This window comes from Neltuma alba, unplaced genomic scaffold (assembly GCF_004799145.2).
Source record: "Neltuma alba isolate B1F8T4 unplaced genomic scaffold, ASM479914v2 tig00002374_pilon, whole genome shotgun sequence".
Taxonomy (NCBI): Eukaryota; Viridiplantae; Streptophyta; class Magnoliopsida; order Fabales; family Fabaceae; genus Neltuma; species Neltuma alba.
In genome coordinates, this window is record NW_021632837.1 from 61,160 (window position 1) to 89,155 (window position 27,996).

At 37.3% G+C, this 27,996-nt stretch overlaps 4 protein-coding genes and 1 non-coding gene across 9 annotated transcripts; 3 read left to right on the plus strand and 2 right to left on the minus strand.

Moving 5' to 3' along the window:
- Positions 1-789: 789 nt before the first annotated feature.
- Positions 790-27,146, minus strand: LOC114723941 (bifunctional nuclease 2). 5 transcript variants are annotated; one of them, XM_028910200.1, is made up of 12 exons: positions 27,133-27,146; positions 20,932-20,937; positions 3,826-4,139; positions 3,551-3,721; positions 3,395-3,444; positions 3,157-3,213; positions 2,976-3,041; positions 2,786-2,860; positions 2,353-2,471; positions 2,099-2,190; positions 1,225-1,279; positions 790-1,085 (listed from the first exon to the last, which is right to left on the minus strand). In XM_028910200.1, exons 3-12 carry the CDS (start codon positions 4,121-4,123, stop codon positions 1,070-1,072), a joined length of 999 nt encoding a protein of 332 aa, XP_028766033.1. In that variant the 5' UTR covers positions 4,124-4,139; positions 20,932-20,937; positions 27,133-27,146; the 3' UTR covers positions 790-1,069. The 5 variants fall into 5 exon arrangements, with proteins under 5 accessions (XP_028766033.1, XP_028766044.1, XP_028766027.1 ...); XM_028910211.1 differs by lacking the exons at positions 20,932-20,937; positions 27,133-27,146 and adding an exon at positions 4,699-5,114 and having other exon boundaries at positions 3,826-4,101; XM_028910194.1 differs by lacking the exons at positions 20,932-20,937; positions 27,133-27,146 and adding an exon at positions 4,699-5,114.
- Positions 1,505-1,618, plus strand: LOC114724490 (U5 spliceosomal RNA). The gene has a single exon (XR_003738317.1). It is a non-coding gene; the product is annotated as a U5 spliceosomal RNA (small nuclear RNA).
- LOC114723359 (transcription factor bHLH112-like) lies at positions 7,546-9,713 on the minus strand. The gene is made up of 5 exons (XM_028909558.1): positions 9,216-9,713; positions 8,179-8,244; positions 7,959-8,024; positions 7,812-7,874; positions 7,546-7,665 (listed from the first exon to the last, which is right to left on the minus strand). Exons 1-5 carry the CDS (start codon positions 9,711-9,713, stop codon positions 7,546-7,548), a joined length of 813 nt encoding a protein of 270 aa, XP_028765391.1.
- Positions 17,157-20,540, plus strand: LOC114723930 (mitogen-activated protein kinase homolog NTF3). The gene is made up of 3 exons (XM_028910184.1): positions 17,157-17,639; positions 18,213-18,638; positions 19,115-20,540. The coding sequence occupies exons 2-3, from the start codon at positions 18,216-18,218 to the stop codon at positions 19,808-19,810; spliced, it is 1,119 nt and encodes a 372-aa protein (XP_028766017.1). The 5' UTR covers positions 17,157-17,639; positions 18,213-18,215; the 3' UTR covers positions 19,811-20,540.
- LOC114723969 (bZIP transcription factor 11) lies at positions 26,393-27,973 on the plus strand. Its single transcript, XM_028910239.1, has one exon. The coding sequence runs from the start codon at positions 27,098-27,100 to the stop codon at positions 27,557-27,559; it is 462 nt and encodes a 153-aa protein (XP_028766072.1). The 5' UTR covers positions 26,393-27,097; the 3' UTR covers positions 27,560-27,973.
- Positions 27,974-27,996: the final 23 nt, after the last annotated feature.

Sequence of the window (27,996 nt, forward strand, 5' to 3'; positions counted from 1 at the left end):
ATATGAAATGTATGAAACTGCTCTGTTATGAAGGGCAAGATTATGGGCATCTCATCTTATTCCGCCTTCGTACTCCGTAAGGCAGTATCACATAATTTACGCCTTCATGATCCAGACTTTGACTTTTTACCTATCATTATGACCGTTGCAATCGCCCCATTTAAAACTTCCAATTGTGACGCATAAACGCTTCTCCCGGTTAGCCGTATTAAGTATTTTCTCTATTTTAAGATATTTGTTACTTTTTTGTCAAAAAAAATATTTGTTATTTTATAATTTCAATGCATTTTTAAAATCTCATAAAACATTAATTATTTTTCTACCATTTTATCGTTTGCTAATAAAAAATATAACAAATGAAGCTCTATTTTTAAATATTTCATTAAATACGACATATTAAATACTCCAATTCACTCTGGCAAACCAAAAAAAAAATCCCATTCAATCTACTCCCTCCAATCATTATTATATTTATAACCACATTCATTTTAAGACTTAACCAAAAAAATTAATTTTAACTTATTTATTTATTTATTTATTTGGTGAAGGAATTTTAACTTTTTTTTAGTTCACATGAAAGCCTTATGTTGAAATGACAATTATTAAAGTAAGTTTTATTTGCTGTCCGCCTGTCTTGACATATAAGAAGATCAAATTGGATGCAACCGTTGGAAGGTTGAACCACAAAACAAAACCAAAAGTAGCGAAAGGCAAAGTCAAACCCGAACAGCTTGAATTGTTCTCAAGATGCAGAACGCAAGTTTAGCAGAGAGAAGAGGAGGAAAATAAAAGTTCGGAACAGAGTAATATGTTGGAGCAGAAATAATTTTGCAGACCATGGCTCAGAGATGCTGCGCCACATGGATGAACCACATTGCACATTATTAACAGTTCAAAGGATTGAGACAAGCGACGGAAAAGCATATATAACGCATATAGCATTAACAATTATATACATAATATTCACAAGAGATATCACCCATACATAGGTGCATGAAAGGGAGAGACATGGCTGCTATCTGCTGAATTGAATCCCATGGGCTTTCAAATTTGAAATTTTATGTACAGTTTAAAGTGTCCAGGATCTGCAATAAGGCGAACAAAGGCTAATCAGGGGAACAGAGAGACGGAAGAAGGAGATTACGTGCAGGTAATAAAACGAATGAATGACCGTGACAACACCTCATACGTTGCCAATTCACCGTGAATAAGTTTGTCTCATACCTGTTCTTCGCGTTTTTGGTAGCCCTATGTTGATTGAGTTTGTCCCTCCACAAAGCTGTCGTAAGCATTGAAAACATGAGGTGTATAAGTCGCACTTCACAGGTAGCAGTTTCACTTAGCCTGTTCCTACAAAGCTACATAACTAATTTATGAAAATTAAGAAAATTACTCAATTTGACAGGGTCCGGCATGACGGGCTCTCACCCTCTCCGGCACCCCCTTCTGGGGGCAGCACCTTGTGGGGCGATCCTCCCAAAAATAGGCCTATGCCACTTTAAGCAGCGACACAGTGAGCACAGAGCGAACTATTCTTTGGCCTTTTACGAAAGAATACCGTGTGCTTGCTCAATAAAGTGGCATATGCCTTTTGTGTAAAAACAAAAAAAATGTATTGGCTTTTTTAGAATACCTTATTAAAAATTTGTATTGGAAATTATCTCATTCATAGAAATAATTCTCTAATATGTGCAATTAATAGGATAAGTTGGGAAAAAATTACAAATTTTTAAGACAATGAATTGAGATATTACATTTAGAATCAAATTCTTATATTTAAGATTTGAGGGGGGATTGAAATATAGAAACATGACCTTGCAGGACTTCAATCCTAATTCAAAGAATGCACTAGAGAATCACTTAGCTAGATTGTTGGATTACCTGGACAGCCGAGCATCAGTCAGGAAGATAAGGAAAGACGGATAACAATGAAACCCATTTTTATAATAGCAAAAACATGTTTATCATGATCCTAATTACCTTTTCTGTTACAGGTTGTCTTACATATAAATAATGCCTGCGAGGGCTGACGAGCATGTAGCATACCATTTCGTTTTGATTCAACCTAAGTATTAAACGATCATAAAAAGGAAGTTACCAGCATCTTTATAGCGCTCTTCGACAACAGCTTTCATCATGTTGTGCAAGAGATTGAACTCCTGGGTTTCAGCACAAGGCTGACTGCTTGGCCTGCAATCGCATCCACTTCAGTTAACACTTGTCTTTCACCATGGAAAATGCGATATTTTGTGAGAGATTTCAAGATTTCCTTGATAAGAATAATGGAATATTCATTACAAGTGACACAGACAAGTCATACAACCTCATAAGGCATCTTTTTCACAAACCTACCGGTCCAGTTCAGCAAATAATAGACCATCTGAACCATGGGACTGTGCAGATAACTTGCCAGATTCAATTACTCTCATTCCGTCACTATAAGCCAAGTACTTGTTAACTTGTATTGGCACCTGCTACGTCAGTAAAACAGTCAAGTCTCTCATCACAAATAAGTCTAAAATAAACTAATAGATATGGTCCTAGTTTTGTGCGGGTGAAAAAATCACCAAGATTCTCCAAGCATGCCGATAGTACATTGAGGATAAGTATAGCTTGCCTAAATGTTGATCACACTTGCAGAAATTGGTCAAATTTTTTCCTCTTGCGGAACATAATTTTCACCAGCAATCAGGGGGCAAATAAATAATGTCCACGCAAGCAATAGGTGAATGCAATAAGCTTTGAGGTGCTTGTGTATTCATATTTTTTAATCCATATAGATTACCTTGCATCTTGCAGCTATGTTGATAGCATCTGAAGGTCGAAGATCGAAGCTAATACATTCATTCTCATTCCCAACCTATATCAAATCAGATAAGTCACACTATGTGCCTTTGTTCCTTCATCCAATTTGTGTGTTGGGGGAGAGGGGGAGGGGGTACACTGAAGAGAAGGGAAGAGAGGAAAGTAAATGCCTTCGTAAGATATAGTTGAGCAAAGTATGCCTCATGCACTCTCTTAGTAACTCTGGCAAGTCTGACCTGCAGAAGGAGAAAATACATCATGTGACTATCAATAACATCCAAAAATTCCAACAGAAAGACAATGATATAGCCAAGATCAGGTGTAAGATTATAAAGACTCATAGAATCATACTTCATAGCCCATCTTGTCAACCATCTCCTTTATAACTTGATACAGAGTAGGTCTAGCCTGATTCAGCGACCAACTAGTGAGTATCCATAAACAACGCTAATATTACGAAAAACTACAAACTTTAAAAACTAGACAGTTGACTGCATGAAAGACAGTAAATCAAGAAAGAAAATGTAAAATAATTATTGGTATAAATTTGAGGGTGGAATAGTGATATTGACCCAGGAAAAAAACATACTATTTGAACATTTCGTACTGCTGCCATTAGCAAAACGCTGGGCATCTCCGCTGCAATCAATGATGTGCTAAAAAATTACAATGGGAAAGATGTAGAATCATCACATCAGATAGAGACCTGAGTTTCTAAATGTTAGATATAAGAGTACGAACATACAAACAATTATAGGGAGAAGTAGACCGGCTCCATCATCCATCTTCAGTACAATTGCAGGATGTGGTGCGTAATCTGGCAAATGTCCTCCCTGAGGGTTGTTATGGACGCACCTTAAGTGTCTACCATCCCTCATTTTAACTACAAAACCATCTGCTCCACTCTTCACTTCAACTATATAGCACGATCAAGGAAAAACTCTTCCATGAGATTCCAAAAGGTGCAAGGAGAAGATCCAAAGATCAATTGTTTGTCAAATTTGTAGTAGCTAAACGTACCAGCCTCGATTACACTAGAGTTGACATAATCCTCATCTTTTTCATTGAAATTCCCCGCCATACTTCCGCTGCCATTTGAGGATGAGTTGAAGTTGCACTGCACTACCTTGCGCTTTCGTGCATTTATTTGGCAGAAGAGAATATTGGCCTTAGCTTTGCCGCGGCTGAATTCCTTGAGTCCCAAAAATTCGCTACGCATACAACTTGCATTTATTGGTCCAATCATAGGCAGGCTGCAGAATCCTGCTAGTGTGGTACGGGCAGAGGGGCACATAACTGGTCCTCGCAGATAACCCATAATAAATTCTTAAGACCTACCCAAAAAATTGATAATCAAGGCCGTATCACTGAAGCGGAACGTTACAATGGAATATAGGACAGTACAAGGCATTCAAGACTAGATATTTGTTTTTGGATTCCCGTCCGGGTTTGTAAAGAAAATTGCGGAGGCATTGCAGATATTTCAGTGACAACTGACAACGGAGAAAAGCACATAGATGCGACTTCCAATATGCAACTGGAACGTAAAAAGTATCTGGAACAAATGATAGGCTCTCTATTCATTATATAATGGTCCTTATTCCTAGCGAAGTGAGGAATAAAAGTTATACACAAATATGCCCCCGCAAAACATAACATCCAACTCCAAGAGAATTATTCCTGATAAGTAGAGGAAAAGAATAAAAACCCGCAGACCCGAAATCTCGCGTTCCTTTCTCCTTTTCATCAACTACTCAACCATAGAGAAAATGTAAATTTTTTGGGAGGAAAACCAAAGAGATGCCAGAATCATGTCAGTCAGCTCTCTCAAATCATTGAATATGAAATATCAGAATGTTTGTTGATGTGAATGATTTAAAACATAAATCGAACCTGGAAGGAATGGAAGCTCTGAAATTTTGCAAAGGTCTACAATCGAAAGACACTTCAGTCACCGATCACCGCAAGAAACAACGTGAAAAATCCCGTCACTTCCAGAACTCCAGAATCCAAATCGGCGGAAACGATATGACGGGTGAATATGTCTGAGATTGTTTGTTTGGTTTTGGTGACAAGAGTTTAGTAGGCGCAGAAAATCAAGACATACAAATCCAAATGAAAGATCTGGATATATACAGAGAAGGAAGAGATAGGAAGTCAGAGGAAGCTAAAATCAAGCATAGATGGAAGCGTAGAAAGTGGGTGAAATTGAGATTAATATTGAACGATCAGCCAAGATCGGATGAAGGGCGCGAGAGACGGGCTATTAGACAAGATTCTTCAATTGTTTTCAGACAAGGATCTTTAAGCTTATACGGTGCGAGAGGTTTGAGCAAGCGTCATACTATAAAGTGGTGTCACTCTTATGCCCCTGTCGATTTCGGTAATGTCACAATTCTGATTAATTTTGACTTTTCGACCAAACTAAACTTTAATCCTTCTTTTTTTTTTTTTTTAAAGCCAACCCATCTAAAATTTATTACAGTAAACTAAGTATAACAACCGTATAAAAAATATTTTGGTTGAAATTGGTTCCAGCGGAGTGCATGGACATATTTTCGTGTATAATATTTCATCCATTTCAATATTCTAAAGCATTTTTTCCAACAATGCCGACGAAAAATATAAAGCATTTTTTAAAAGGGGTGAGGTCTGAAAAGTAGGGTTTTTTTATGTAATTATGTTTTTTATAAAAGAAATCACTTGTGCACTATATGAAATAAAATTACTCTCATGTGTGCACCCTCTATATGCAAAGTTACATAAAATAAGTTAAACTAAACACATTGGAGAAAGTAACATACAAGAGAGGGAGCATTACATGCAATGATAATTATCATATATGTAATTTAATTTTTATGAACCTCGGATTTAGTTTTGACAAAAACAACCATATCTCTGTTTTTTTTTTCAAAAAAAACAAAATAACTGTCAAAGCTATGCTAGATAAAACAACTAGGCTTTATTTATTTAATTTTATTTGGAGTGAGACCTGGCGACTTAATTACTAGAAAGATGTTTGAATAGTGATTATTTTATTATGTATGAACAAGTATGTGAGATAAGTTGCGTCATAATTTACATATTTCTAACATAAACACCCCTTAAGCATCAGCTCCGTTAAGCAGAAGAAGCTGATACTCCAATCAAATTAAACTAAGGGAAAGGATCCGCGGTGGAGCCTGACAGGGGAAGAGTTTGCTCTGGGGCGGCGCCCTGCACGCAGGAGACGACAATCTATACAAATCATTGAAATTGAAATTCACGTAATCTCTCACACGCAGCCCAATAATTCCGTAATAAGGTTGCGGATTGTTAATTTTTGTTGGGATGTCTTTGTGAAATGGCCATGAGAGCGACATATATGGAGAGGGGAAATGCATACCATACTGGCGCAAAATGCCAACGTGATAAGACGAACGTAATAATCTTCCTCCCCTTCCCTTCCATTAAATTAAACAGAACGCAAAGGCCCGAGACCCACAAATCAAGTTACGGTTAAAAGAAGATAGTTTATTTTGTTTTAATGACGAAATTCAAATATCTTTTTTTGTTGTTGGTAAATATGAATAAAAGAAGTCACGCTTATAATGCGACACTCTCGTTTGTGGATGTTTGGAGGACATTTCATTCTCTTATTGCGTTTCCAAAAAACTATGTTGCTTAATGCCCCTCAGGCAATATTGCATGTTCAAATTTGACAGATAAAGAAAATTACGCTGTCAAGCATAGAATCCCTCGTCTTTCTCTTTCATCAAGCGTTCTGAAAATGCTGTTGCAGACTTGATTGCTCCCATAACCTCAAAGGGATGAACTCTCTTGGTTAGTTTCATAACCCTCATCCTCTTTTCATCCTATTCTTGTTGAGGACTCTCGTGAAAATTATGCTCATTGTCAAGGCCCTGAGATGAGGAAGATGAAGAAGGGATTGGTTAATATCTATTTTGCTCTTTTGTTCTCTTGTGCATGCCTCTGCCACTTGGCTTATGGCGTTTGTGAACCCTGCTTTTGCTATTTAACCGAATGAATTAACGTTCCCTCTTCAGGCCAAAATAAATAAATTTAAGCAGAACAATGATCCAGTGTAAATGGTAATACGGGACGTTGACTATTTGTGCAACTGCATAGACTGATGATTGACAAATGACAATTACTTTTGAAGAAAAATGAAAAAAAAATAGTTACTTGACAGGGTTAAAAAACTGCAAAGACGAAGATAAAGAAATAAGGAGAAAATCGCAAGAATGAACATACCCAAAGCTTATCTGTAATTATTGTTTTTTTTGGGTACAATGTAATTATTGTTTTTGTGGGCCGAAATTCCATGATTACTATCACCCAGTGCACAACAATTGGGCATGGGTATTCCTTAGAGAATCTGTACTTACAGGTAAAAGCCCAGGAGTTTGAAAATGAGCCCAGTGATCACTTGGACTCAGCTCTCAACGTGAAAGTTAACGAAAAGGGACAAATGGATTTGCAGCAAAAGAGGGACAAAATAGATCAGTACACAGGAAAAAGAAAACATGATGCATTAAGGGGTCAAACTTGGTCCATCCGCCCTTAAATCACAGAAAGACCAAATTTGGTACATTAACCAATATTCCCGGGTGGCAGGAAGGATCCCAAGATGAAGAAGTTCATCGTTTCCTCTTCGTTTCGCCACGAGAGGGTGGACATTTAGATTAGAAAATATAATGATGAAGGTAATCAAGGAAATAGTAATTCAGATACTGGGGATCACAGGTTGTCGGGGTGCCACACTGCAGTGGACGTGCGGGACAAGGGGACGAGACAGAGTCCTCGGCTTCTAAGGTCTTCCTCTGTCGACTGCCCTGCGACGTCGTCTTTGCCCCAACCCTGACATTATATTATCAATTCATACCACGCCTTCCAATGTCAGTGACTGTATTTTGTGTGTGTGTGTGTGTGTGTGGAGAGAGAGGGAGGGAGGGAGGGAGAGAGAGAGTACGGCCACAAAAACTTGCAATCAAACATATGCTTACCCTTTGCATCGCTCTGCTGTTCTGATTCCGTGATGACTTCTTCATGTATGGAACGCTGAGCGTCTACCAGTTATTAGTACTCAATTATCAGCATGCATTGCATATAAAATTTATAGTAAATCGTATATTTCATATCCCATCATATACCTCAACTTGGCTTTGAAGGAATTTGATGTATCCAATAGCCTCCATCAGCACTGACGCTGTGTCGGTCTGCAAAACACATATCCACAGCCACAGGCTAACTCTCATCATTTTTTTTTTGGTAAAAATATCTTAGAAATAAGTATCTAAAAAAAACCCACCTTTAGTTAGCGTAATAATTTGAAAATTGGTCTTGTGTGAGAGTAGATTTCACCCTACGTACCTTGCCAAAAGGAGCCACCAGCTGCTGAAGTGCCGCTATCCTGTCTCCTACTTTCTCTTTCCCAACCTTAAGTGTTGACAACAATTCAATAATGCATGCAAACGCACCCATATTAATTATGAAATGATAATCTCAATTACCCTAAAGCTTCTGTTTAAGCATGTCGATCATATCATTTGGGATACCATCCCATATTATAATTATCTGAATAAACTACGAAACTTCAGTCTTGTAAAACTGATTTGGCTGGTCCGTAAACGCCTAGGAATTGTTGCGATCAATTATAATGACCGGAGTAGTAGAATTAATTCAAATTGTTTCGATTGAATATACATTTATTCTACAAAAGACGCATCAGATAGATGTGTTCAATGGGCACCTTCAATGGTGGGCACGATGAGCGTGATTCTGGTCGTAATTTCTTTGATGTCGCTTGAGATTGAGAAGGCTTTGACTCCACGGAGGTGCTGGGCCTCTTCGTTTCTACCATGGCGCCAGTGAAGTGCGAGGACTATGTAACATGAAAAGAGTAATAATAAAAACAAGTTAAATAATAATTAAAGCGTGTCTTTATCAAGAAGCCGCAAGCGAAGGAAAAGAAAGAAATGAGAGAAACTCTGATGGAGGACGTACGGGATCAATGTTTAAAGTTGATTACGGTGTGTCTATTGTTCATTTGTTGCTATATTATAAATAGAAACTCCGGACATCTTGGGCCTACGAAATTCGTCAGCAAGACGAGAACATTTGAGAAGACTTTTATGCCCGGTTGGGTCACATTATGGATTGAAGTCTCCATTAAAGTTTAAATGGTAGTGTGACTATAGCTACTATTACACGGGTGGGGAATCTACTGCTGACGCAACTAGTTGATTAGTCCATGGCAGTGATATGTGTGTATGTGTGTAGTGTTATTTGACTTAAAAGCAGGTGCAAAAAAAAAAATTAGGAGGAAGGAGGCCGGCTATATAATCCTGTGACATATAAAGCAAGCAAGCTATCTATTTTTGAAGAAATTAAAGAAATATAATACTCACAGTACTAGAGCTATACGTCGAGGACCGGTCAACGTGGTTCTGCAAATGTAAAGAAAGGCAGGAATCTGCACCAAGTGTTGATGAGCTTAATGGCTCTGATGAGGCATTGAATCTCATGTCGGATGAGGTCCGTGAAATTGCTGGGGACGAGTGGTTTAAATTAGAGATGTTGATAGTGGGATGAATCTGGCTGAAGTAGCCCCTACTTGATGCTCCCAATCCACCAGCACTGGTGGAGTAGAAATCTGAGGAAGCGAGGGTGTTAAGCAAAGGCTTCTCTCTAACACAATTCAAATGATCTGTTGACTCCTGAAACCCCCGGTAGTGTTGTTCCCAGTCGTTTAGCGTTTCTGTGCACATCTCTTCCTTTATTAACCAGCTTTCTGCACCACCGCGGAATTCTAAATTTTGGATCATACAACTGTTGAGAGTTGAATCTCGTGATCTGGAGGCTGCTTCCTGGACGATTTGGTTCAAGTTACCAGCATTCCTACGCATACAGGGTATATATTTCTATTATATACTGCTTAATCACAGAGCTAAACAAGTACCTATATGCTGATATAATAAGAGAAAGACCTACTCCATGTGCATTTCCACAATAATTCACAAACGCTTTCTTCCCCATGTACAGTTCTCAGAGCAGCTCGTTCTTCCACTGATTTATGAGGAAGAAAGAAGAAGGAAAAGAGGAAGCACATTTCTCATGGTAAACTACAAAATCAATCTAGTTTCCCTAATTAACTGTTGCGAGAAACAGTTGAATAGTAACCTAGCCAACTGGGAAGAAAATAAATAAAGAAATAGAAGGAACTTACGAAGAGATTTGGGGAGACCAAGAATGTATGTTTTGAATCACGTAACAATTAGACGGCGTGGCAAAAGAAGTGGTGTCAGGAGGCTGAGGTTGGTGGTGAAGGTTATGGAGATCAGTAGATTCCATAACTGTAATGAGATGATATAGACGGATTTAGAAAGAGGAAAGACGAGCTTGAAAATGCCAAGATGATGAGCAGTTAGTGATTAAAATCGAGAAGATATTTGGGCGAGGGGAATCTGGGTGCGTAAGATTCAGAAGATCAATAAACACAGTCGTGGGTGGCTGCTTTTCCACGCTTTTCTGAGGAGGTCTATCTTTACTCTTTGGGGCTTGCATACATCAGACTAACCAAAGTAATCTCGGAAAGAAAGGAAGAGAATGCGTTGTCGATCGATGCCTCTGTCTGACTTCAAAACAGTAGATAATAATGTGGTTTTAGGCCAACTAGTTATACTGCACTAAAATTAGCTCTAAAATATGGTGTATATAATTAGTGGATGCTCTACGCGCGTGTGTGTGTATTTGCCCATGCACTGACACTGTGTCGTGTCTAAACAAAACTTTGTGGCTTTTGCGGTGTGTTAAATGAATAGCGGTAGAGGGAGATGATTAGAGGGATTACAAGTAATAATCACCTCCCAACTCCAAAGCCCTCCATTGCAAGGTGTCCTTGTTTTCTTTTCTTTTCTTTTTTTTCCCAGAAATTAAAATCCACAAAATCAATATATATATATCCATCATCATATTTTCATATGCAATTGGCCATTACCTGTTATTAAAAAAAAAAAAAACAGTTGCTTCCCTTAAGTTTCCTTATCTCACTAACCAAACTGTACGTAAAATTTGATTTTGCTCTACTCGGGAATTCAGACTAAAATCCAGCGGCAGTCTAGCACTAAAGTAAAGGTGCTAAACAATTTTAAACACACGCTTACAACGAAGATTATACGACCAAAATTTCTAGTACGAATCTGTGCCAGATTATGAACTCTGCACATGCATTGCATGTATATCATTTTGACCCGAAACTTAAAGATAATTTAATTTACTTCAAAAACTTAAAGGAGAGGAAAATAAAAAGGGAAGCACAAAGTGAATTTTAGTACCGCATCATTCATGCATATAGATCTATTATCTCTGAATCAAGTGTTTTTTGTAGGTGAAATTTAATTAATGTCGAAACTATTATTCATTATCATCTACATATGATTATATAATTTGGGTAATTAAAGTATTACTGTTTAGAATTTGAGGACATAAAATAGTAATTATGCTACAGTTTAAGAGAATTATTTGTGTGCATGTGTGTGTGTGATTTATTCCATTGTGCCTGCATAATCCGGAAGGAGGGAAAATTTGGTCAGCCCCATATAATAGGTGACAAGAGACTAACATGAGATCAGATTGAGAGCATGGGCAAGCTCCACTTTGCTTTTACCACTTTTCTTCTCGATCTTGCCCTTCTGCCATGTCCACCCAACTGATACCCCATGTCCCCCTCTCATTCCATCTCCTCCTCCCTCCCTCTCTGCCTCTATATGCATGCGTGCGCGCGAGTGGAAGAGATCATTTTCCCTTCCCTTCCTTTAAACTTTAATTCTTTCTTCTTTCTTATTATTCATTTCTTTTTCTTCTCTATCGATCTTTTCATTGTCACCTTTGATTGATTCGCAGATTTCATATATAGGGCCGCTACATTCCAAAATTTTATCTAATTAAAGCTGTCCATACTCAAAGTTTTATGCTCTGGATGACCTTTTTGCGAGCCATCAAAAGATTTACCTCCCCAAGAGTCAATAATATATGCTGTTTTTCATCTTATTTTATACTACTATGAGCTACTTATTCTCTACTCATTTTCACCAAGAGAATAAAATAACAGTCTCTCTAGGGCTTTGGGCATTGATGCTTAGCTTGTCGAGTTTATATCAATGGCATAAAGCTGCCGGAGCAACGGTGTGGATGTGTACATAATTAAATAGATGCAAGCTTTTCTTCGATAGTCGATATGGATATAAAATATGAAGTAATGTAAGGCCGATCAGTGAACAGTCCTTGAGATATGCTCTCATCAAAAGGTGAGATCGCAAAATGCACATACTCTTCAGTTTTCAGCGCTAAATTCTGATCGAGACGCTCAAGTGGAGCTTCCTATGAACGTATAGTTTATTATGTCTCTTTGCATCGGTCAGAGTGAATTCCATTTAAGAATTTGAGATACACACACATATTGCACACTGCCAGATTCCTTCTGGCTTCCCTTTCTCAGTAACATGCGCTCATTCACCGAAAGGCCTAGCTGATGAATAATGATCGCGAATTGATACAAAGATTATTATTCATGCAGGCTTTTAATTAATGACGCAGAGAAACCCGTGCTTAATCATAACCCCACAAGAAACAATGTGTATGATTCGTTGCTTTATGAGGGTCCATTCATGATTATGATCAAATGGAACGTAACGCTGATCCTTTTCTTTTACATAACCACTCAAACCACTCAAGGTCAACCACCCATGGCGATTCCCCTTATCCTAGGATTTAACTTCACCGTGAAAGTTTCAGACATATGATTCACGTATCCTGATTATTTACCACTATAATTAAAAGGAACGTATTGCACAAAAAGATTTGTTTGAACTTTTTTTTAAAAAAATTTTTGGTTTGGTTTATGACGTCGGTTATTTGAAAGAAAATTCTCAGCTTTCCCTTCCTTCCTGATGACGTCCACTTCACCATCAGCGACCCAAAAGAAAAGGAGAGATATCTCGTCCATAATTCACAATAATGCAACTATGGTCATTTAGATGTCTGAAGCAAGTCCAAGGCGCACCACTGCCTTCCGGGTTTTTCATTTTCTTCTCTTTTAACCTTTTTCTAGGGTCTAATGGTAGAGATTCCAAGGCCTTTATTACCCTTGGCGTTTACTCACTAACTTTTAACCTTTCACGACCTTTCCATGTTTCTCTTTTTTTCAGGTGAAAGTTGCCGTGGAGGGTTCTTCACACTGCGACACATATACAATAATTGCCACCATACTTCCAGTTGCCTTTTTTGTGCAGGAAAAAGGGCAAAAATATCCTCCCGGGGCGGTTATTTAATTTTTGGATGCAAGTATGCAAATCTCTTGAGAGGTATATATATATATATATATATATATATATAATATGGACATTAAAGTTTTTTTCCTAGTCGCAGATAATTGTCAACCCTGTGAAATAAGCTTATGTATATATATGCTCTTTCCTTCATCAATTATTTAGCCTTGAAGCCGGGATGATTATGCTTTGCCTCATATAACTTGAATAATGAATTCTTTTGAAGTGTAGGTCTTTGGTAAAAACCTGAAAAGCAGGTCCAAAAGCAGCTGGGTGCAAAGTAATTAGAGAAAAAGACAAAGCCTTGAAACAGAAGAATATATGCTTTTCTCAAGCATAGGGGCATGAAATGAAATGCAGCATTGTGGGGTGTCACGCTCCAGTTGCTTTCCACGTCCGCTAAACCGAATATATCACCCACACAGCTGATATTGAGATGTGGTCTTTATCATCCTACTGTGTCTAATATAGGGTTCCTACGCGTTCTGAGAATGGTAGGGAAATTTGATTGGGCAGTGGTGTGTCACAGTTTCCTGCTTGGGGCAAACCAATTTGATCAGAAATATAAAGCCATGGCTTCCCATTTATGAGCAAAACCCTGGTGGGCGCTTCACACAAGTCAAAAGGTGTTTCCAGTAAGAATAAAACGGGAGTCATGAACTGGAGAAAAGTACGATGGATCACATTCACGTGGATCTCTCTCAAGGCTGTCTACCGCAGAATAAAATGACCGTACCGAGCCATATCTTCAGGAAAGGCATTGGAAGTGACCATAATAAATTTCTCCAGTCTCTTGATAACATAAGGAAAATAAATGAGCGAGAACGGATGTGTTGTGAGCGGAATTTGGACAAGTAATTCATTTGATGCCAAAAACCAAAATGAGGGTTTGAATGTCGAGGAAAGCAACCATATGAAACAAGTAGTTTAAGTTCATAATGAAGGTCCCTCCTCCATCCGTAGAACACCTAGTCAAGGAATTCAATTATGACTTTTGTAATTACACTACATATACTGACCTAGGTCAAAGTTTAGTCAAGACCAAAAACTATATCGGACTTGGATTCTCTCCAATACCTTCCCATTATCTTTCCTTCCACTACCCTTCTTTTCTCTTCACAACCATTGGATCAAAATTCCAATGGTTCAGATTTAACATCTTATAAAAATAATGTTATTAAAAAATAAATAAATAAATTTAAACTGTTAAAATATGGTCTGAACAATTTACAATTGTAATAAAAAAAATTAAAAGAAATTGCTCTATAATAACAATCTGTAGTTGTGAACTGTACATATTAGATTTTAACAGTTTAAATTTATTTATCTATTTTTTATCATAATATTTATTTTTATAAAATGTTATAAAACATTAAATCTGAACCATTGAAGTTTTGATCCAATAGTTGTGAAGAGAAAAGGAGGGTAGTGAAGAAGAAGAGGATGGGAAGGTAGTGGAGAGAATCCAATTCCAACTATATCAAGGTGCAAAGATTCATGGAAATTACAATTGTCCAGAGTCAAAGCACCTGAACCGCTATATTTATAATCTATTGAAATTAAAAAGATATCATTATGAGGACAATAATGAAATAATCTGGTAATACTAAATACCACCTCTGATCTTAATTATAAGATTTCATTTATAGACTAGAAATACGGTCTTATAATTAGGACCGTAAGTAATAAACCATACCATAGATTGTAATCCAGGAAAAAGCTGCACCAACTACCAGGGGTTAATTGACCGACCACTTCTTCTACCTAGGTCAGTTCTTCACTATGAGCAAGTTACATCTCTGAATGAATTACCAGTATGATAACTCTTCATTTGAATGGTCCCATCTATCTCGCTATAAGTGTAAATCACTATATCCTGGAAAAAGAAAATTAACAGTCGGCTTTAAAATGTTTTATTATGGATGCATTAACAAAGTGAGAGGGAAATTAATCTAGCAGATTAAAAGGAAAACCTATAAGAACTCGATGCTCACACTAGAACTGAATGTAACGCTTATTTTGTCAAAACATCATCAAAATCTTGACCTTCTTCGTATTGCCAGTTCATTTGGGACAACAGACTATGTAATAACGGTTGCAGCCAAATTTTTGGTTCCTTGCTACAGATGTAACAGCTTTACGAGTCACTGGCCCGGGGGGGGAGGGGGAAAAAACAGCTTTGCAAGTCGCACTCCCACCCGATCAGGGGACGATCACTTATCGATCAAAATTTCCATCTTTAATGGACCTTCATACTTTTGGCCAAAAAAAAAAAAGGACGTTCATACGTTTTTACAACACACAAATGAAAAAGGCAAAATAATAGACGGCTCTCGAAGTCCAAGCACTGCGCAGCAGCAATAGAAAAGAAAAGGCAGGCATACAATCATGGAAGACGATATTCTCGCCTCTCTGTAAATGCACGAAGCGCTGGGAGAGCGTGATGACGCCTCCCTTTGCTTCATCTCTGAGTTGCCTAACTGCTTTACCTCATTAGCTGATCGCGACTTCACCGTTTTCCCTTGTCCATGGACTTGTCTCCTTTACTAAACGGGTCGGTTCCGGCGTCGGAACATTGCCACGTCGGCGCCTAATTGTTATCCGTGGATGGCTGACCCGACACCTCCTCCCAGGCCATTTCAGTTCAACCCAGCCCAATTAGCCCATTATAGTTCTAGTTTGCCCCATGACGAAGTTTTCCTGGTTTTAATATAAGTAAAAGGATAGGATACATTATAGGGAGATTTACAATTAAGACCCAGACAAGAGAAATACTTTTCCAGTCCTTAATATAAGACCTATTTTACTAATTTGATTAGATTAACAGATTTAGATAAATTAGTTAATATGAGACCTGTTATAAGAAATATGACATATTTTTTCTAAAATACCATAACCATCTTTCTTAATATTCTTTCTCCCTCACTTACTTGATTATGGTTGAGGAAATATCCATATGGATGATTTAAAAAAATTAATAAATATAATAAATATGTCTTATATTTAAGATCAAGATTAACTTAATAATTAAGTCTTATATTAAGGACCGGAGGAGTAATTGCTAAAAAGTTCTAATGAGAACCTAAGCGGCTTGCAATAACAAATTCTATAATGGGAAATAATAACATTTGGGACTTGTTTTGTACTTCTTTTCTTTTCTCGGGACTTCATTGTAATTCTTCCTACATTATATTATCATCAGGTCATCATCAGCAAAAAAAATCAAAATCAACTTTTCCTAGCAAAATGTAAGAATAAGATTCAATTAAGCTCTATCTCCGGTCAAAAAACAATTTCTATATCTATGTAGTACAAAAATTTAACAAGTCGTATATATTAATCATATTTCAAATTTTATTCAATGCTTAGAAATTATAATTAATTACTCCTCTGATCCCATATATAATGTAGAGAGAAGAAGATTTTTTGGACTTATTCACTTATGTCTGTATTATTTTACTTTTACAAAAATGACAGAAAAATAATTATTGAATTTGAAAATTCCTATATAGTCAACTGAATAAGAGAAATCCCCATTTAAACACACTTGATTTGTCATTTTATTAAATTATAAAACCTTCATTTAGTTATGTGTGCCTAAGTGAGAATTTTTTTTTTCAAGCGATTATTTGAAAATTTTCAAGTTTAACAATCATTTTTCTATTTTTATTTATTTTTTATTTATCATTGTGTGGATTATTATTTTCTTAAAAATTATTTATATTAAAAAAAACAGAAAAGTTGTTAAACATTTTTTTATCTGGGTAAAAAAAAACATAAATTTTGCCAGAGGAACAAATTTTAGGTGTGAAGAAAGATGCCACCACGTGCCATGGTCCCTTGACATCGCGAGATCCGAGTAATTATTATCTCTGCTGAATAGTATTGGGCGCAAGGATCCAGCGACGTCGTATTAAAGTTTGCCTATATTGGCAACCGTATCTACGAGAGGGACGATATCGCCACTCGCCAAGAACGGGTCCCCTCATGGCCTCTGGATGATTGAAACACCCCCCCCCCCCCAAAAAAAAAAAAAGTGTCGCTGGAGGGAGGAAAACGCGGGGCTGAGGGTGTGAGATTCATTCCTTTCAGAAAGTCCAAAACTATTCGTCGCTTGCTGGTCCGATCTCGACGACATGACGAATCTTCATCGCTGACAATACCTATGCATTCTATTCCTTACATAGAGATCGAAGCGAACTTCGGCTCAGAGCATTCTAACGCTCGGTAGAGCTCCTTCAAATCTGGGTCTGTACTCAAGTGGAGTAAAGAACTGAGCTTTGGTGAAGAATCCATTGATTTGAAGAGGGAATTGGAGTGAATCAACGTCAATTCTTCTTGGTTTGTGGTATTGATTTGGTTGGGTAAGAAATCAGAATTTTGGGTTCAATTTCGACAGCGGAAGGATGTTGTGGGAAAATAAAGGCAAAATTCTACCATGTATATGTTGAAATTGAAGGGAATTTGCTGTACTAGAATCATAAAGTTCTTGTTTTTGTTGTAAAGGTAACTCTTTAGTATCATTATTATTATGGTTATTTGTTATATTCCTTCCCCATTTAGAAATTACAGTTTGCTTAAATAATAACTCGCTAACGCTTTTCTTCCCATTATTTTTTTCCTGTAAATACACTTTCTACCTTGGACAGATCTCTGTGTAGTAAGGAAATGAACGATCTTTATCTTCATCCTGAACCCCTCAAAAGAATTTTTCCCTTGTTTGGGTGGAGAGTTGGATATAGATTATGCTTGGTGCCTACTTTCTTAGGATTTTAGTCTCTATCAAGACCGTCAATTTTAGATTAGTGATGGAGGTGTGATGAAAACCACCTTTTTTCTCTAAAATCATGCTCATTATTTTTTATTCTTTACTGAAAGTCACTGTATGAGGGATCCTTCTTCAGGACTTTGAGTATGCTTATATTGACTTATCCTTTTCCCCCCTTCACAGCACTAAAACTCAATGGATCTTGATCGAATTGGTGATAAGTAATATATTAGCAATGCCCTTGTGATCAGTTATCCTTGATGAAGTACGATAGTATGAAAAAGTGAGACCTTTTTTCTGTTAATTTGCAGGGAATGGCGACTCCTGTGGAGCCTCCAAATGGGATCAGAAGTGAAGGCAAGCATTATTACTCCATGTGGCAAACCTTGTTTGAGATTGATACAAAATATGTGCCCATCAAGCCTATTGGTCGAGGAGCGTATGGAATCGTGTGCTCTTCAGTGAACCGAGAAACCAATGAAAAAGTTGCCATTAAGAAGATACAGAATGCTTTTGAAAACCGGGTTGATGCTCTAAGAACTCTGCGTGAATTGAAACTTCTCCGGCATCTCCAACATGACAATGTGATTGCTTTGAAAGATATCATGATGCCTAATCATAGAAAAAGTTTCAAGGATGTGTACCTGGTTTATGAACTTATGGACACAGATTTGCATCAGATTATCAAGTCTTCGCAAGCACTATCTAATGATCACTGCCAATATTTCCTCCTTCAGGTATGAAACTAGATTTTGGACCAACTGAAGTATTCACATGGCAGCTTCTAATGATTCATTTTTTGCATTTATGAACAACTTAATGGTCATGTGTTTTTTTTTCTGTACTCTAGTTTAGCATTCTGGAGTTGACTGTAACCAAGAATGTGGTATGGACTTATTCATGATGTTGTTATCCTTTGGCCTATTTTCCTGGTAGAGTCCGGCTCAATATGTTTGGATCTTTATTTAATTTTGTTTTTTTGACAAATTTGTGCAGCCCTCTTTTTATGTGATTTGGTCTGCAGCATTTTTGGCTGTTCACTCTAATGCTATTTTATACATCAAAATTTCGTTAATTTATAATCTATAATTTATTCTTCTTTCCTGAATAACTAATCATCCTGTAGTCCATCTATATGGCTTTATGGAAGACATGATAGTTTTGTTTCTTAATTGATCATTGCACTCACTAACACACCAGTTCCCGTGTGCAGTTGCTTCGGGGCTTGAAGTATCTTCATTCAGCTAATATCCTTCATCGTGACTTGAAGCCTGGGAATCTCCTAATCAACGCAAACTGTGACCTAAAAATATGTGATTTTGGGTTAGCACGCACCGGCAGCACCAAGAACCAGTTTATGACTGAGTACGTTGTCACTCGGTGGTATCGAGCACCAGAACTTCTGCTTTGCTGTGACAATTATGGGACATCTATTGATGTCTGGTCTGTGGGATGCATCTTTGCAGAGCTTCTTGGGCGAAAACCTATTTTCCCTGGTTCAGAGTGTTTGAATCAGCTGAAACTAATTATTAACATTCTTGGCAGTCAAAGGGAGGAGGATCTTGAATTCATTGATAATCCGAAGGCAAAGCGGTACATCAAATCACTTCCATATTCTCCAGGAATGCCATTTTCCCGGCTTTACCCGAACGCCCCTCCATTGGCAATTGATCTACTGCAGAAGATGCTTGTTTTCGACCCATCAAAGAGGATTAGTGTTACTGAAGCACTTCAACACCCTTACATGTCCCCTCTATATGATCCTAACAGCAACCCTCCAGCCATTGTTCCTATTGATCTCGACATGGAGGAAGATTTGGGGGAAGAAATGATAAGAGAGATGATGTGGAAGGAAATGCTTCATTACCATCCTGAAGCTGCTACAGCAAATACAGTGGTGTGCCCATGATCTTATTTTCTTCAGTTTTCTCGTGTTGTTCTTTTTCGTTGATGCCGAGAGAAGTCTAATAACTTAGTTTGCTCTAAATAAGTAGGAAGGCTTTGATATCAGTGAGCTTAATATATGTTCTGTTTCCTCTTTACGGAGGACCAAGAGAACAACAGCAAAAGAAGGTCGTACTGGGGGGTCATCCATTACTGTGTTCTAATGGTAGATGGTAGCTATTAGTTTGCATGAGAGCAAAACTCCATTTTTGGTTCCTTAGATCGAGTATTTCTCAATTTAGTCCCTCACAATTTTTCTCATAAACTTTTTTTCTTAACCTGATTATCCACAAATAACTGTTGTCATTAATGTCCTCTTGGTAATCTAATGTTCATTTATCTGTGCGGGACATTATTGATAATTGTTATTTACAGGGGATTAAGTTAAGAAATACTCCCACGTAAAGGAGAAAAGTGAAGAGACAATTATGAGGGATAAACTTGTGAAAGTAATCTGTGAGAGATTAAACTGTAAACCACTCTATTCATGAGAGACCGAGTTGGGGTTTAGTTTACTGTTTACATGTTCAGAGCTCTTTTATATCTGAGCTAGTAACCGGGTTTGAGTTGTCTATAAGGATGTTTCTAATGCCTTTTTTTTCCTTCTAATGTTTTGGAAACTATGTAAATTTGGTCTAACGCTTATCAATATGATTATGATGTATGATTAGAGAAAGAAAATGCGTTTTTGTTTCTTTTTGGTTCAGCATGGAATTAGGGCATCGCTCTGTGCCTGACTGCTTAGGAGTAAGGGTTGGGGAGAGATGGATGAGAGTTCTCATGTAGACAAATATCGATGAATATGATATGAGGGGGTTGGAAAATTAGAAGGGATGCGGGTGGATGACTAGGACATGTTAGGATCACAGGTCATTCAACCAGGTCATCATTGGGCGGCATTAAAATATGATTTTAAAGTCACAAGTTAGTTTTAACATTTTGCTTCGAATGTTTTTAACTTGTTTGACTTCCGTGATTGAGTGATTATTAGGTGGGCACTGACAATGATGATTTGGGCTCGTTGATTATCTCCTGTGAATTTGCCACGTTCTTGTGTCGGGTCACGTGTGCTTGTTTTGAAACTACCTTTTCCTTGTTTGATTTTGAAAATGAAATTGAATGTTCATCCAAAAAAAAAAAAGAAGTAATAAAAGGGTTTTTCTTGATTAAAAGATACTTTTTATGTTCTCGAAAAAAATAATTAAAAAAATATACGATTATGAAGAATTCCTATTTCCCCGGAAAAAATATTATGAGGTTGGCCGATCTTTCAAAAGAGGAACACGAACATGGGGATGGGATGAAATGAAAGGAGTCAAGTTTTGCACTGTGCCCGGATTATGAAACTAAATGGGCCTGTCAATAATGGATAGGGGGAAGCAAGCCCACTCTCGTATTTGTGGATTTTTCGTCGGAAAACTACATTTAGTTAATTTGATTGTCTAATTATAATATTAATGCGTACATTTTAAAACTTAATAATTTTTTTAAATCCTAAAAAATGTTTTTTAAAAAACAAACTAGGTATTTATCTTCTAATAGGCTAAGGTATTAAAACAGGGTAATTGCAAATATCGTTGTGATAATTCAAAAGTCCATACTAGGAATAGGTGTTTGGAAATGAAAATAAACATGAGCATACTTGGTTGTTAAAGGGATTGTTTAATTAGGTGTGAGGAGGGGGGATAAAAAGTCAAGGGCACATTACACGTGCATCACAGGTGACGAAAGGCTCTGATCCAACGCTTCAAGTGGGATTTGGCAGATCAAAATTTGGTGGGTTTCGGGATTCAGCCACCCACTTCCTACAGCACTTTTGTTGAATATAATGCCTTGGCGTTTTATTCTTTTGACATCAACGCATTCTGGCAGGTGACCTGGTCTTCCTCTAGTTCTACATATAAACCGCTGGCCGGTTTAAGTTAACAAGGTAAAGTTGACGCCAATTTGTTGTGAGCATTTGGATCGTAGGCATTTAGTTTTATTAGAATTGAGATGGCAACCGAGAATCAACAGGAATTAGATTCAGTGTGGGAGGTTAGTTTCTCACTAAATTCAAACTAATTAATTGCGCTAATCTTCTCGCGCTTGTTTTATCCAGCCCCCGGGAAAAAAAACATATAGTTGAGGACGGAGCTAGGCCTGAGGCAGGAGCATTCCATGAATTTAAGAAACGGCAAAACATCAAGCAACGAACGGGGTTACGTTGCGAGAAACAGATATATTAGGAAATTGGTTCTCCTCATCACTAGGGCGAAGGTCGACACAAATGTGGAATAAAGATCTGGATCTGATGGTATTTAAAAATATAAATTAGGCTGCAACTTTCAAATATTGGTGTAAATGGCTCATGATGACTATATATATATAATGAAGACAGAGGAGAACAAGCGCTGGACATAATCACATAGAACCATGAAAGCCATTAAAAGGCAAATTAAAGAGAGGAAAAACAAGAGCCAGTACGGCGGGAAAAATAGGAAAAGACGAATGGATGAATATATATATATAAATTTCAGCAACTGCGCCACTATAGACAAGATGGGAGAACCCCACAAAGATGCGGGGAAGATCGCATGGTCGGGCGCATTCGCGTTCTTCGTTGCGAAGGAAATAAACTAGGTATACGGAAGATGAAATGACAGCACTGACTAGCTAGCTCCTAGCACGTGCTTTGATTTAATTCGCATTGCCCTTTTGCTTTGGCAGGCGCACAATGGCTTTATAAATGCTTTAGATAGTTGCAAGCTAATTAGCAGGCAGTACGGGAGAGTGGTTCTGAGGGTTAAAGGCAGATGACGATAAAGCAGAGCGGCTTGCTTCACATGAATGGGTGACCCCCACACGCACAGTAGAAGGTTGCTTATTGACAAAGGGACACGGCGGCTTCAACCTGTTGGGCCATTGCCCTTTCCTATCGCAGCAGCAGTCTCGTTAGTTTCGTGAATGGAGTCATCATGGGACTCAGGGGTATGCCTATAATCTGACCGGGTCATCTCCATCAAATTATACTCATCCGATCCTTAATATAGGATTTAATTTTTAAGTTAGTTTTGATTCTAAATATAAGACTCATTTTTCATATTTATCAATTTTCTCTAAATTACCCTTATGGATACTCCTTCAATTATAATTAGGTAGAAGAGGGAGAGGAAGTATTAAAAAAATGATTATGATGTTTTAGAAAAATATGTACTTTTTTTGTAATTAACTAACTTACCTAACTTCTTTAATTTAATCAAATTAATTAAATAAGTCTTATATTAAGAACCGGAAGAGTAATATACAGACACGAAATTGAGTGACGATGCAACAGATGACTTGTCCGAGAGAGAGAGGGAGGCGAAACTACCTTCAGACTTCATGTTTGGCTTTCACAAAAGTGGAAAGAGACTTCATGCGAGCCGACCAACCGACCATCCACTCGCCTTTCCACAATACGCGTCTCCCCCTTGGAAAAAACTTCGTGCATCTCTTCTTCACATCCAAACCGATCCACGTTAATGTCTCACAATTCCTCCACTACTGCTACAGAAAACAATTTTATCGTTAATTAAAAAGAACTTTTCACGATAATTTTTGAGAAGTAGTAAATGCTGTCCATATTATAAGCAAGCACTTCACGACGGTTATAAATTGTCATAAAAAATTAACTTTCTATCCTAATTTTATACAAATAACTATCATGGAAAGTCCGGATTTTTTATGAAAGTTATATGAATAGATGCCATGCATCACCGTTCACTTTTCTTCCATTCATATTATGTGGGGCCAGGATTCAACCTTCTCCCATGCACCCTGATGCTCACGTGTTATCTTCTTCCCAGTTACTTAAATCCAAATGATTCAGCACGATGGTGAGAGCGAAGGCTGGAGAGCACGTAAACTGCAAAGGCATCCGGGGGAAAAAAAGGTGGGGGGTTGTTTTCCCAGCGGGATGGGCCCCGCGACTCCAGAGGCAGATATCTCCCTCCTCTCTCACTGGTTTCTGTTACCCTTTTATTGGCAAAGCCTGTCTCTTTATGTTTTGAAAAAAATTAACTAATAAACCCCTCTATCGCGAGCATATTATTTGTTTTGGATCGTTTATAAGCAAAAAATTATGGCTTCAACTCCTATTCAAACTGGTCTTTGAATTTGATGGGCTAGTTTCTTCGCGTATATTCGCACCTCCCCGTGTTATATATTACTCCTCCGGTCATAAATATAAGACCTTGAAGAGTCCTAAATATAAGACCCTTATACGCATTAGTATAAGGGTTTTATATTTAAGACAGAAGGAGTAGTTTTTTTACACAGTTGCATGTGAATTACTCAAACTCTGGCTCCAACAAAACATCGGTTGGGGATTTTTTTTTTTTTTTTTTTTAATGGCTGCAATGTCATGTGGTTCACGAAAGTGACAGTCACAAAATGACACGGAAGCCGAGCTGTAAAGTATCCATTACCTCTGAAAGAAGACATAAAAAACTTGAGATAACACGACGAGTATCCTCCTCATTTTTATGTTTCTGAATTAGAGGGTGTTTGATTTTCGTAAAAACACTTTTTAAAAAATATCTTTATATAAACTGAAATAAAATTTTTTCCACCGAATTTTAATTCAAAATTTTCAATTCTGCATTTTTCTTTTTTTCCATCCAATTTAGAAAAAAGATTTTGATTGGCTTGAAAATATCAACCAAAAAAAAAAAAAAGAGGGTTTGTCACCCAAGCCCTTTTTTAATATCTCCATTTGTAGTTATTAGCGATAGGGAGGTTACAGGTTAGTCGCTCTTCGCAGGCTGGGGCTGAGTGAGTTGATCCGTCACGTTGCCTTTTTAAATGGAGTTAAAAGTTAGGAAGAACCATAATGATATCTCAAAAAAAAAAAATTACAGAATAAATTTCAAAAGTACTTGTGATATTATTTGCAGTTGTAGCCTATAATATATAATTTGGTTTCCATATCATGTAGCCGTGGAAAGCAATAGATAGCTTCAGAACAAAAATTGCACCTAGAGATGACAAAAATAAATACTAACAACTTCCTCGAATTTTATTGGATACCAATAAGCTCCGAGAGATTTCATATTTACAAGCATGAGTTGCGTTGTTTACGAAATGTTTTTTAAACATTTAATGTTTACAAATCAAATTTTGTTATCTACAAATTCTTAAATGTTGAATTTATTAAGGCTCATTAACATATTAATTGAAATTTGAAATATCCATTTACATTTAATTTTTTAATTTAGGATTTATAAAGAATTTTTTAAAAAAGTAATTAACTAAAATTAAAAATGTTCCTATAAAATCAGCAATGGTCGCCTTGCTCCTTCCGATTCCATCATGCTCAGCTCCTTCAAAAAGTCATCACCCTTCTAAATTCTAATCGCCGCCCACGCCCATGTCTGAAGTGACACCTAAACCCCTTTGACGTGTCAGTAGTTGGGGAGGTCCGCGAGCATGTAATTATAAATTTGTCTAAAGTCTAATTAAGAAGAAACTCCTAATAAAATTAGGACCTTTTGGACAGGAAAGGGATTTTGTTTGAAAAAATTAGCAACTAAAACATCACAAAGTAACGTGAGCAATAGAACAACTGCATGATTCTAAAAATTTAAAAGTCGCATAATTCTTGGAAATCGTACAATTTTTTCGGCCTGAACAGAGTTAGAGTTGGATCAATCAAAATGTAGTTTTTCTGTAAGAAAATATTTAAACTCTAAAATGCATTTGGATTTTTTTTGTAATTTTTATCTGTAAGTTAATCTTCTGAACTACGTATTTAGTCATAAATATAAAACTTTTTTTATAGTTTAATTTATACTATAAAAAAGATATTATATTTAAGGTTGAAGGAATATTTATATCCACCAATCACCTGTGGATGGTTGGATTCCAATGTTTTGTGTAAGTCACATTATTTGTAAATTCTAAATAAAGCATAGCTGGTTATAATCCTCAAGCAGTGCTGGATAAATATTGTTTAATTTCTAATTTGTGCATTTGATATCATTTACCATATTCGATTCTTAATATAAAACATATTTCATTAATTTAAATATATTAAAATTTTGATTTAATTATTTATAATAAAAATATGTTGATTTTTCTAAAATATCATTTTAATCATAATTACTCTTGAATGTAAATCTACTTCATATGTATAATAAGATAATTTAAAAAATAAATTATAATTTTTGGATAAATTGATATTTTATATTTCAAATTAAATCTAACCTGCAATAGGTAATAGGTAATTAGGTAATGCTATAAAAAGAAAATCACCTCGCACTCGCTGTCGTTTTTATTCGCCGGATGAAAAGCTTTTATGTGAAATCACAACCGAGGTTACATTCAACAACTTTGATTTTTTTTCCTGGCATAAGAAACGACAATTTTTTAAGGGAATTAATTATAAGAAAAGCATTATTTATAAATTATTTAAATTTAAAAAAAAAAGGTGGCAATTATTGTTAATTTATTTTGAAAAGGGTCCGTACAGGGGTCACCAGTTGGCTTTGGCCTCCACTCCACCTCTCCACCCCACAAGCCTAATCGCCTTCCCACCAAACCCTTGGAGGAGATTCCCATGCTCCCTTTCGCTTTTTCTGGATTGATTATCATTTTCTTTTGCCCCATTCTGATTTCCTCTCCTTTTCTCTTCTACCTTTTCTTCTATAAATTGCTCCCTTAAGCCTCTCTGCAACATCCCCTTCTCCTCGTTTTCCTCTCCCCGCCTTTCAAGCCTAAGCCTTTTGTTCGCTGTATTTCTGCTCTCCTGAAATTCCTTTTGGGTTTTGACCTGAAACGCGCTATATTTTAAATCTCTGGGACCATCGTTTTGCAGAAATCGGAGGCCAACTGCAGTCGGTTCTCTCTGCCAAAGGAAGTTCTTCCCATGTTTCTATACGCTGATTTTTCGGTTTTTAACATTTGAGACTCATGTCTCCAGTCGTCAGTGAAATACTTCGTTCCGGGTTTATGATAAATTCTTCTCTGAGGCGCAGGACCCACTTAGTTCAGTCCTTCTCTGTTGTGTTCCTCTACTGGTTCTATGTGTTTTCATGAATCTCTGAACATCATCGCGGTTCTGTACTATATGGTTGTTTAAATATTATCGTTAACGTTAAAATTAGCTCTGTGTCATTAGTGTTTTCGGGTCCTGCCCTTGCGGCTTTAAGATTTCAAAGCTAGTTTTTGGTCTCTCTGTTAGTAGCCAAGTAATTTCTGAAAAAATCAGTCTTTGGTGCACATATCATATCTCATGGACTCGCCCAGTGGAAATTCCTCCATGTCCACCAAATTTCAGAGCTCTGGGTCTGAAGAGGACTTGCAGGCTTTGATGGATCAGAGAAAAAGGAAGAGAATGCAATCGAATCGGGAATCGGCAAAGCGATCCCGCATGCGAAAGCAGAAGCACCTGGACGATCTGATGGGCCAGGTGAGTGAGCTTAAAAAGGAGAATAGCGAAATCCTCACGAGCATAAACATCACCACGCAGCACTATGTGAAAGTTGAGGCTGAAAACTCCGTATTGAGGGCTCGAATGGCAGAGCTCAGCCACAGGCTCCAATCGCTGAACGACATCCTCAGTTACATCAACACCAGCACGGGGGTGTATGAAGCCGATTGCTACTCAATGAGAGCAGATAACTTTATGAACCCCATGGACACGCCCTTGCTTAACCAGCCCATTGTGGCTTCTGCAGACTTTTTTCAGTGGTGAGATGAATGATCGTCTCCACCGCCTTGTCGTTCAGAACCTCGGAATATCTCCAATTCTTGCTTTTCTTATGTCGGTGTTAACGAGCGGAGAAGATTTGAACCTTTTGGGCACTCCAGATTCTTCAGTCCTGTGTTGTATCATGTCAGGTGTAATGTGTCTAATTCGTTGTCGGAATGGAAGATAAGCAGAAGGTAGTGGTTGGTGGTGTTGGTCATGGCAGGTGGGGATCTCAGTAAAGATTATTTCTGGGAAAAAGAAATTAGGCCAGGGCTTTAAGTGCAGTGTATGTGTTTTTCTTTCTTTCTTTTTCCTTCTTTCAAGTAATATCTATGTATGGATTGATGCCGATGGGCTTTTCGATGTAAAAATGGTTATTATCAATTGTCATTGTCATATTATGTCCATATTTTTCAAGCTCGCTTTTTAGTTTTTACTCC